Raw genomic sequence first — 11,640 nt, 5'->3', positions numbered from 1 at the left:
TTTGGGGGGGAAATAAAATCTGACTGGCAGAGCTGAATCTCCCTGCCTGCCCTGCCACCACCAATATTTCCTTCCATTCTGCAAATTAAAATAGAACTGTGGTCCAAAGTCCCTTGTAACACTGATTTTTGACAAGGTCTAAGTAATCTGAAGTATATAAAGAGAAGAAAAAACAGTGGCACACACAAAACACCCACAAACGCTTACTTCCCCACCAGGACAGTTAGGAGAGTCATACAAATGGTCAGATATCAAATAATATTTTAATTTCTGAATACTTTCAATTTTTTTTCCTTGGAATATAACACACAAAGACTGGACCAAACAGTTTTCAGTTATTATAACTTTTACAGTATACAGAAATGTTGCACTTAAAAAAAACCTTCAGTTTTTTTTCTTTAAAACACAAAAAACTGTAAACTCTAAGGTACTGAATCAACCACATTATCTATAAGTGCCAACAGTAGTGTTATTTTTTTTTTGTCATGCTGAATTCAATGGGTTTTTTTTTCTTTTTCTTTAAAAAAGGGAAAATATCAACAAGTATTATAATACAAAGAGCTTGCAAATATACAAACAGATAGAGGAACTCGGAAACAATTTAGGACAACTAGGCGGAACCCAATTTCATTCATATTACAAAAAAGGTAACTTCGTGATGAGTCTCTCTGTGATTTTCTGTGTACATATATGTATGCATGTTTTTACCAAAACCATCTTGTGTCTTGGACACATAATCTTCCTCCAAAAAATACCCAATTCCCTTCCAAAATCCATATTTTGCCATATATGCATTTATCTGTTTTTGTGTGTATATATGTGTGTGCATTGTATACACATAGCGCGCACACACACACACACACACACACACATATATACACATACATCTCCCAGCAGACAGGTTAGAGGCAGGTTGATCGTGGTTCACTTTTAAAAAAAAAGCTATAATTATAGTTGTTGTAGCTTGAAGCTAAATTTTTGGCTGACCGGATTTAAGTGCGCTTCCATCTTTCTAGAATTATTTTGGGGTGGGGGGTGTCTTTATTCCCAATTTTATGTTCTTCTCAGAAACCTTTCCAAGACAGTTTTAATTCTTTCAGAACATATACTTTTTAAAGGATACATAGTTCTTTAAAAAGAAAAGAAAAATGAAACCAAGATTATATCAAAATTATTATAGAACCACAGAATAAAACTGGTTTGGAACCAGGATTTCTTTTTCTTTTTTTAAAAAAAAACCAAAACAAAATCCTATAGGTACACAGACAATGTTGGACAAATCAATAATTTGGAGAGAGAAAGAGAGAGACAGACAGAGGGGGGGGAGAGAAAGAGAATTTGTCCCATTATGTTAATTTTCTACAGGTTTGCTTGTTTAAAAATGCACTTTTAGCAAGAAATTGCATTTCAAAGTTTTAACACCCCCAAGAAAGAAAGAAAGAAAGAAAGAAAGAAAGAAAGAAAGAAAGAAAGAAAGAGGAATAATTTTGTTCAAGACAAAGTGAGAGAGAAAGATAGAAATAGTAACTTGTGAAAGACAAGGGAATTTTAATGCATTGTGTAAAAAGTCCATTGAACAAGTCTCTCTTTTTTTAAAAAAAAAATCCATAGTCCATTAAAATTATTCTCCTCTCTTCTTTTAGCCAAGGTGTGACATCCTCGCTTAACTGAAGGACGTTTACACAACCGCCAGACCCAATGTCACTCGCCATTCCTCTGTTCCAAATTTTCCAATTTTTTTTTCCTGTTTTGTTTGGCTTTGTCCAATTTTCTGATCTGTGGAATTATTATTTTTTTTTCCTCTCTCCAACATATTATTTTTTTCCCCACCTTTTTTTTTCTCCTCCTTACTGGATGGCCATATACGGCCAGTTAAAACTGCTTCCAGATAGTAGCATATCTCTGATAAGGGTTTCTATGGGTGTTTTACCTACCAAACGGACGAAAAACAATTGCTCTATGACCGAGGAAGAGACGGTGCGAAGAGAGGGGAGGCGCAACAACAGTTTCCCAAAACGGGTGGGCTGGTTTGGATACTGACTCCTCACATACTCCTCCAGAGCGCACTGGGACTTCTCTTGTAAACTTTCAACGTGAGCTATGTCGGATAGACCACACGCATCTAGAAGAAAGGAGGGGGGGTGTCAAAGGAAGAAAAAAAAAGGGGGGGGAACCATCAGTGTTAAATAAGACAAGCTTTTTTTTCTTTTACACATCCTTGCCACCAATTACCCAGCGAGCGCTGCAGTAAAATAGGCGCCGAGCTGCTATACCTTACCCGGACCCCCCAGTTCAAAATGGGTCACCTTACACCCCATAGAAGAGCTTTAGGCCAAGGCCTTCAGACTTTCTCTGGAGCCTAGTTCCAGCTCAGCTCAGCAACCGAGTCCTCTGCACCCTTACACACACACACACACACACACACAGAGAGAGAGAGAGAGAGAGAGAGAGAGAGAGAGAGAGAGAGAGAGAGAGAGAGAGAGAGAGAGAGAGAGAGAGAGAGAGAGAATTCAGTCCCAATCCAGCCTTTGCAGAGTTCCCTTCTGCCCCTGCAGCTGTAGGAGACTGAAGCTGCTCTTGGGCGCAAAACCTGTTTTGAAGCAAGCAAGGTGTTTTGTTTTGGTGTTTAAAGCTGGTCTGTCTGTCTCTCTCTCTGTGTGTGTGTGTGTGTGTGTGTGTGTGCTTGATTGAGGAAGACAGCACGCTAAGCATGTGGTGAATCCCTCCCCCCCCAGGATGCTGAGGATTCTGTCTTAATTGCCCCCTCCATTCTGAAATTCAGGGGGGCGAGTTGGTTGCCCTCTCCCCAAACCTGCAGAGATTTTTTTTTTATTTTTTTGCATGGTGTTGCAAAAAACCATATTGGAAAAAAAATAAATGATGCAGAAGGTAGGTTTAGAAATTAGCTCTGCTCAGCTCCAGAGAATTGAGCCCTGCAGCACCAGGAAAGAAAGACAGAAAGACAGAAAGAGAAAGAAAGAAAGAAAGAAAGAAAGAAAGAAAGAAAGAAAGAAAGAAAGAAAGAAAGAAAGAAAAAAAGAAGTGATTCCCCCTAAAAGTGATACCGCAGTTTCTCCTCCATCTTTGAAAGTGATTTAAGTGGTCCTTTAAAACTGATCTTGTCAGTTTAGCTTATTCAAGGGCAGCGAAGCAGAATCTGATCTCTCTCTTCATTAGAGCTGTTTTCTCCCTCTTCCCCTCTGCTGGCTTTAACACACACACACACACACACACACACTCACACACACAAATACATTCGCCACATATAATATATAAAAATAAAATAAGTACGGTTCCCCATTTGACAAGCTAAAATACAATGAAAGAGCCCTTTTAATCAAAAGCTGTCTTAACTCATTGGGTAATGTACCAACGCATGCATATTTTGAAAGACATTAGAATGAATCCCTGTCCAGGATCTATAGAAAAGGCCCAGGAAAAAAAAGGACAGAAAGAAAGAAAAAAAGAAAGAAAAAAAATCAGATGCCTCTTTGCAGGCTTTGCGGTGTATATATGGGCATCTGAATTGGTCAGTCCTGCATCCGTTTCAGTCCCTTCCTCCTTTTATAACTCCACAAAATCAGATAACAAGTTTTATCTACCTTGGAAAGGCAATTTACATACAGATCCGCATTTTGCAAACAGTCATAAATTTTGCACTTTTAAGGGCAACCGTGCCTTGAAGTGTTTCCCCGGAAAGGGGAACAATATTAATAGCGCTAATTGCAATCATAATCATAAATGCAGAAGATAAATGTCTTTGAAGTCAGTTTTGGAGAAGAGAAAGGTAGAGTTTGAAGGGAAAGCCCTAATAAATTCATCCTCTTTTAAACCACACTGAGGTACAGAGAGAGACACTAACTTCACAAACACACTATCACATACACACACACACACAGGCTTCATTTCTAGAATTGTTTCTGACAACCAGCCACATTTGAAGCTCAAGTGATTTGGGTGGGGAACGAAGATTTGAAGGGGGGGGGAATGTAATTATGGAAAGCAATAATATATAAAAGGAAGTTGAGGTCATGACCTAAATTTTGGACAAAGTCCAGAAAGGCACTTGGTTTCCCCCAGATCTCTCTTAACACAACAAAAACTGAATTGTGAGACTTTATTTCTCACATAAACTACACTTAGCTAGGCCAGTTTCCTGATAGTTATGCTGATTTCTATATAGGAGCATTTCACAAGCCTTGCCTGCATTTATACAGAGTGAACATTTTTCCAGGATTATTTATTATTTAGGAAAGAAGTAAAAATTTTAAGATGTGACTTCGACTACTTTCTCTTGACTATCAGGTAAACGTTAAGAGACCTGATCTCACGAATTATTATATTACTCCGTGTAGTTTAAAAGACAGACATGATTTGAAATTTTTCACCTCCAGAGTTAACCTCAGATGTCTCACTCAACCAGATCGAACACGGCTTATTAGATTTCATCATACCTTCCATTATTGCTTTATAACTGTAGCACTATTTTTACACAGGAGAAAGTTGACACAGAAATATATTCTCTCCCTAATTAGAATTCTCCCCCCTCATATTATCATCATATTTTCTGTTTTTTATGACTTGCTAAAATGGAGAGATTCTGCAATTTCTGAATGACAGTAGCCTTATATTTTATTGCAGTTACGGATGAAAAAATATGGTTAGGAAGATTCAATGAATAGTATGCTGCGGTTTGGGAAACGGCATTTTAAATATGCATGCCATATAGGCATGCCTTACATTTTAACATTTCACATGTTTTCTAAAGGAAAGGCAAAACCTGTCTCATTGTTTAGGGACTGTTAGTAGGCCAACCGTGTTAACAGGCAGCTTATCTACTCTAACCATGTCTAGGATCAGATCATGTTTGCTTATCGTAGTTAATGATGGTAGTTATTATTATTAAGCTCAGCGGACTAACTCCTGGCTTGGCGATCTTCTTCTTATTATTATATTATTATTATTATTATTATTATTATTATTATTATTATTATTATTATTATTATTATTATTATTATTATTATTATATTGAAGCAAGTTTCTTTATTGTTCCTTTTTCATTGGGCTGACCATTGTCATTTAGGAGTTTGCTGTCTTTCAAAGGTCTCAAAATATGAAGCTGGGCTGGTTCTGTCCACTGACAGAAAAGCCAGAAGGAGTCTCCCTCAGCTCAGTGGGACAACTCTAGAGAGTAATGTCCACACATTGACACACAACACTTTCCTATTCACAGCAACCGGGAGGGCTCCACTAAAACAAAACATCCTCCTACAATTTACCCATTCTTAGCAACATACAGTTTCTCGCTTCTTTTAATATATATATTTCTCTTCTAAAGAGAAAGAAGAGAAGTTTCTAAACTTTAACCTTAGGCCTGCACAGCTGACACACATACCTCCCAGTCAAACCACAGCTCTAATCCGTCTCTCTCTCCCCCCCCACCCCCGAAAAGCCAACCAGCTCACAACAAAACGCCCCAGAGAGCTCCCCCACCTTTCTTCCAGGAAAATCGAGAGAAAGAAGGGAAAGAGGAAGGTGGGCGGTGGTGGGTGATGAGGAGAAGGCTGGTTACTGAGGTCTGGAATCCCACTGCTCACCAGCAGTGGAAGAGCTCCCCAAGGCAGTGGCAACCTAACCCCCACCCCAGCCACCCAACCTAGCAGAGAGGGGCCCCCCACACCGCCTACCTGAGGTGAAGAGGACAATCGCCTTCAAGCAGCTGTATTCCGCCGAGTCCACGTGCAGGGCTTTGAGCTTCTCCACCTGCTCCTGGAAAATGCGTATGTGGTCCATAAAGGCAACCACGCGGTCGGCGGACATGGGCGAGGCGTGGAGGCCGGCGGCTGCCAAGAGCGGGGCGACGTGAAGAGGCATGGAGCACTGGGCGGCGTTGAGGACAAACAACTCGCTCCAGGTGAGCCGCAGGAGGGCTACCTGGTCGGTGATCTGCAGGTCGGGGAAGAAAGGAATGTTCCGAGCCCACTCCACCGCGCTGAAAAGCATCCGAGCGGCAGCTCGCAAATGTTCTCGATCCCCATAATGTTGTTGGGCTGCATGCACTGGCTGCCGAAGCGAGAGGTCGGGTAAGGCTCTGCCCGCAGCAAGAGAGAAATATATCCGGACAGGTACGAATGGCAGTTCAGCGGGTCTCCGTTGGTTAAGGCGAACTGGCCGTGGGTCGGCTGTGTGGGTGGCATTCTGCCCTCTGGACGGCTGCAGTGAATAAAAAAGAAACTACAGCAATTAATACCTGCATTGCTAGGGAAGGCTGGAGGGGATGGGGACGGTGGGGACGGTGGTGGGTGCTCTCAGAACTACAGCTGGCTGCTTTTCTGGGGAGGGGGCAGCAGGAGAGAGAAGGGGGGAAGGAGGGAATCAAAGGGACCCTGGGAAGGTCAAGACACTGACCCCTTCTGCACCTTCCCGCATATTTGTGTGATAGTTGGGGGTGGTGGAGGAGGGGAGATCTGGACGTGAAGGGGGACTACGGATTTTGAGGGTTCAGCCTTGGGGGGGGGATGAACCCCCCCTCCCTCGTCAAGATCCCAGCAGAAGCCGTTTGGAAACTGAAGCCCCTGGCATGAATTTGTCCCAGGTTTCCAACCAGCCTTTCTTCTGAAAGATTCTCGGCCTTGTCCTTCATAGCAGCCCTTTTCCTGCACATTATTTTTTTTTAAATAATAATAATAATAATAACAACAACAATAAAACCAAAACCAAACCTCTACAAAGGGAGGGGGGAAAAAATCAGCCAGGCCGAGAGGCGATAGATAGATAGGGAAAGAAAGAAAGAAAGATAGATAGGGAAAGAAAGAAAGAAAGAAAGAAAGAAAGAAAGAAAGAAAGAAAGAAAGAAAGAAAGAAAGACAGACAGACAGACAGAAAGAAAGAAAGAGAAGAAGAAAGAAAGAAAGAAAGAAAGAAAGAAAGAAAGAAAGAAAGAAAGGGACATCAAACCATCTCCAGCGCGCGGCTTTCCACTCCCTCTTTTCTGAAAAGAGGCCGGAGGAAAAAGAAAGCAAATTAAAGACAATAAAATAAACAGCGCCAACGGGCCAGGGAGAGAAAACATAGGTCCTTCCAGATCTATTGTTGTATTTACTCCGTTGTCCCAGCCGGGGGGGGGGGAAGCGAGGGGGCTGCTGAAAAGGCTGGGGGGATTTTCTCTTCTGCAGAAAGCGGGCCTTTGGTTTTGCTCATAAATTTACGTGGTGGTGACAGAGAGAGAGAGAGAGAGAGAGAGAGAGAAAGAATGAAAATGAAAGAAGCAAAGATTCACCGCAAAGAAAGGCGAAATCAAGGCAGGCTAAGCAGTGGGAGGGGGGTGGTTTGCTCTGCAGCCTGACCCCCTAACGTTTCCCAAAGCCTTCAAGACCACCACCACCACCCCCCTTCGAGTGGGAAAGCGGCTTTCAGCCCCCAAACATTCAACCAAGAGAGAGAGCGGAGAGCCGCGCTACGCCATTAAGCAGAAGCCGCGGCTCTCTCGCCTTTCGCTCTCCCGAGCTTCGCCGCCGCGGCGCTCCATCTTGCGCAAAAAATTAAAAAAGGGGGGGGGGGAAGAGAGGAGAATAAAAATAAAAAGTAAAAATAAAAATAAAAATCCCCCCCTCTCCCCGTCCGCTGCTGGACCCCTTTAGGCTTTCAAGGCTTCCGAGATCGGCTTTCCTTCCAGAGCTTCGCGCTTCCCCAGCCAGCCACCCCGGTTCCCGCGTCCGTCTTCCCAACGCCTCCCCTCCGCCGCCTCCGAAGCAGACACGCAAAAATGAGCTTATCTGTAAGCAGGGGGGGGGAGAGAGAGAGAGAGAATGGGGAGCGTTTTTGATTGTCATCTTCCGAAGGCCCAAAGGACCTCGGGGAAGACGGAGCCACACTCTCCGGAACTGCGGGGAGCCGAGAAATAAACCCAGCGGAGCCTGCCGGATTTCCGAACGGAAAAGCTCCGGCGAAAGGATCGATCGATCGGGGAATGTATTTATGGGTTAGGGGTTATTTTACAGAGCGGGAACCAAAAGGAAGAAGGCTGGTGCCGGGTGGGGGAAGAGGCGAGAGAGAACAAGAGAAAGAAGTTTACGTAGCTGAGATTGCCTGGAGCTCCCCTTTCTCCTCTGTTGGGGGAGGCTGACCCCCCCTTTTCCACCTTTTTTTTTTAAAAAAAAAACTGCTTTCCTTTCCCGGGATCCATTCGGGATCTATCCCGGCTACGGGAGACCCTCCCCCCTCCCCCGACCCATTTCGAGGAGGATGGGAAGCGGGAGGCGAGCGCGAAGAGAGAAAAGTTGCTTTGGACTTAGGGCCGGGGGAATCTAAGGAAAGCCATTTTACTGCTTCCACCCCCAAATCTAGGAAACTCCGGGCGGTTTTCTCCCCTCGCCTCATTTCCTCCCACTCCGGAGAACAATCAAGTCCCAGACCAGGGCTTGAAAAAGAAAAAGAAAGAAAGAAAGAAAGAAAGAAGAAGAAAGAAAGAAAGAAAGAAAGAAAGAGAAAGAAAGAAAGAAAAGAAAGAAAGAAAGAAAGAAAGAAAGAAAGAAAGAAAGAAAGAAAGAAAGAGTACTGCCAGCACCTCGACTTTGTCCGCCAAAACAAAACATACTTTTTTTTAAAAAAAATAATAAAAATAAAAATAAAATAAAACCAAGTGGCCAGTCCTCCGCAGGCTGGATTTCAGGGCACGGGGGTGGGTGGGTGGGTTTTCCTGCGTATCCGGAGGAGGCTACTACGCCCGCCTCGACTGCCCTCCCCGCCGACGGGGTGAGAAATGGAAAACAAATGAAATTCCAATACCTTCCCGTCTCATTCCAACCTTCAGGCATTTCTTGAGGCGACAATATTGGCATTGGTTGCGGTGATGCTGGTCAATGGGGCAGTTCCGGTTGGCGCGGCACGTGTAGCTGAGGTTCCTCCGGACGCTGCGCTTGAAGAAACTCTTGCAGCCTTCACACGTAAATTGCCCGTAGTGTTTGCCGCTGGACTTATCCCCGCACACCACGCATTCTATGTGCTGTTGCTGCTGCTGCTTCTCCCCTTGGTTTTGCTGGCTGCCCGGGTTGGTTTGAGCCGGGGTGCTCGGGGGGCCCTCCTTGGCCCGGCGTCTGCGGGGTGTGGGGGGCGCCCGTCGGGGCTCCCGGCACAGGGGGGGGGCTTGCGAAGGCTGCGTTCCTTGCGGGCCGGTCACATCGTCCTGCGGGTCTCGCCAGGCGCCCACTACCATTGCCATATCTAAGGGACACCGTGGCAAATCGCGCGCCCCCCCCGTCGCTCGCTGTGGCCGGCCGGATCCGCTTCTCCGGCCGGTGGCGCCTGCCGTTGGAGCCGGAGCGAGCTGTGGCGGTCTAAAGAGAAAGGGGGGGTGTCCACTTTTATTTTAGTTTCTTTGCTCCCCCCTCCAGCCTTTTTTTTTCCTCTCGCAGTTCACGTTGGCAAGTTATTCTTATTTTCTTGGCTGGAAGTTGCTCTGGAGTAGAAGGGGGGCGCGTTGTAATCGGCGGCGGCGGTGGTTTTCTTTGATTTTCTCTTCCCCCCCCCCCTTTCGCTCGCTCGTTGGGTTCTTTCTCTCCCCCTCCCCCGCTTTTGCTGGTCCTTTCGTTCAGTTTAATTTAATGCCTTCGGTGGAGGAGGGGATGGGAGAAAAGCTTGTACGGCTCTCCCCCGTGCAATTGCAAAAGAGTAAATAAATGCGGGGAGCACACACGCAAGCACGCGGCAGGCAGGCAGCCGAAAGTGGATTGAGGAAGGAAAGGGGGAAAGCGGACGAGAGGGGGGGAAAAAAGGAAAAAAGGAAAAAAAAAGAGGCGAAGAGAAGGAAGGCGCTAGGCGATTGTCTGTTAGCAAAAGAGGAAGAAAAGTTAAAAAAATGACAAAAGGGGGACGGCTGGGGAGAGAGAGAGAGAGAGAGAGAGAGCGAGCGGGTTCCCTTCAAAGATCTCTCCCTCCCTCTCTCTCTTGAAGCCGACCCGAGTTGCAAGAAGAGAGGCGGGGGTCTGGGGGCCAGATCCAGCCAAGCCCGCAGTCAGCCATTCAGAAAAGCCATGGGAAAGCAAGCCGGGCGAAAGCCCGTAGCAGCAGCTCGCAGGAGGCGCAGGCGAGCCCAGAACGATCCCCACGCTCGGCAAGCCGGCCCGCGGACCCGGCCTGGCTCCTGCTCCTGGCGGGGTTTCGATCAGATGCCCCGCTCGGAGTTTGGCGAAGCTGTAGAAACATCAACCGGGGGAAGTGGAGGAGGAGGAGGAGGAGGAGGAGGAGGAGGAGGAGGAGGAGAGAGAGGGAGCGAGAGGGAGAGGGGGGTGGGAGGGGGGGTGGTAGAAGGAACCAAACAAAAACCACACGCGCGCGCACTCCCACTCACACACGCACCCTCCACGCGCTCAGGCACCCGCGCGCGCTCCCAGGCACACACACACACACACGCGCGCGCACCCCCTCTTCCTCTCAACCTTCCCCAAAATCGGAAGTCTCTCCCGGCGTCTTCTCTCCGGCGCTCGGCTTGGCTCCTCTTTCGCCGTCGGCTGCTTCCCTTAATCTTCTTCTTCTTCTTCTTCTCTTTTCTTTCTCCTCCTCCGGGTTCTTCTTTCTTTCCTTTTTCCTCGCCTCTTTCCTTTCCTCCTCCTCCTTTTTCCTCCGCGGCTGCGGCTACTCCGGCTCTCGCTCCCCTTTCCTCCTCCTCCTCCTCCTCCTTTTCTCCTCCTCCTCCTCCTCCTCCTCCTCCTCTTTTCCCTGCTGCCGCGGCCGCCGCTGCTGTCGTCGCCGCCGCCGCCGCTTGCCCGCGCCTTATGCTACTCCCGTTTCTTTCGCAAGTGGGTCTCTTTAGCAAATCTGCTTCCTCGCACAACACATGGGGCGATAAGGGGAGGAGGAGGAGGAGGAGAGGGAAGCGGGGAGGGCGGGAGGGAGGCGGCGGGGCTGCAGGAGGAGGAGGAGGAGGAGGGAGGATCGGGGAGGGAGGGAGGGAGATCGAGCCAGCCAGCCAGCCAGCCGGCGAGGGGGGCAACCGGCGTGAACTCTCTCCAGGCTTAGGAGCCCCCAGCCGGAGAGAGCGATAAAAAGACGGCAGGAGCAAGAGGCGAGGGGACTGGACGCGGGTGCTGGGGGAGGGGGGAAGCGCCCCAGAGAGAGAGAGAGGGGGGGGGAGGGAAGATAGGGGGGTGTTAATAATAAATAGCAAGGGCAATATCTCTCTCTCTCTCTCTCTCTCTCTCTCTCTCTCTCTCTCTGCACCGGGGTTTGGCATGCATGTGAAAGTAGGAATCACGGGGTGGGGAAGTGAGAGCGCGGGGGGGGGGGAAGAGAGAAAGGCGGAGAGAAAGAGAAGCAGGAAGACAAGAGATTTCGGGCGCAGCGTTTGCAAAAGCGGAGCGGGGAGGGGGAGAAAGAGAGGGAGGGGGCGATTGCCCAGGCACCCAGAGCAAAGGGGGTAGTGAGAACGGCAGTTTAACCCCCCCCAATAAGAATAATAAACAATCCTAATAATGAAAGAGGAGGGAGGGAGGGGGGTGGGTGGGAAGGGGAAGAAGAACAAAAAAAAAGAAGGGAGAAAGAGAGAAAGAAAGAGAGAAAAGCGGGAGGGGGGGGGAGAGGAAGGCGAGAATCCCAGGGATGCGGGAGAGGAGGAGGAGGAGGAGGAGGAGGAGGAGGAGGAGA

General features: G+C 47.4%; 1 protein-coding gene across 1 annotated transcript; it reads right to left on the bottom strand.

Moving 5' to 3' along the window:
* Positions 1-299: 299 nt before the first annotated feature.
* Positions 300-10,762, bottom strand: LOC310650597 (COUP transcription factor 2-like). Its single transcript, XM_083380182.1, is given in 7 exon segments — positions 300-2,122; positions 5,688-6,014; positions 6,017-6,205; positions 6,208-6,234; positions 8,788-9,079; positions 9,081-9,140; positions 9,143-10,762. Coding segments are annotated over 7 exon segments (1,248 nt in total). The 5' UTR covers positions 9,221-10,762; the 3' UTR covers positions 300-1,847.
* Positions 10,763-11,640: the final 878 nt, after the last annotated feature.

This window comes from Vipera ursinii (assembly GCF_947247035.1).
Source record: "Vipera ursinii genome assembly, contig: scaffold_318, whole genome shotgun sequence".
NCBI classification, from domain to species: domain Eukaryota; kingdom Metazoa; phylum Chordata; class Lepidosauria; order Squamata; family Viperidae; genus Vipera; species Vipera ursinii.
The sequence above is the reverse complement of the archived record's forward strand: the minus strand, read 5'-3'. Positions and strand labels throughout refer to the sequence as shown.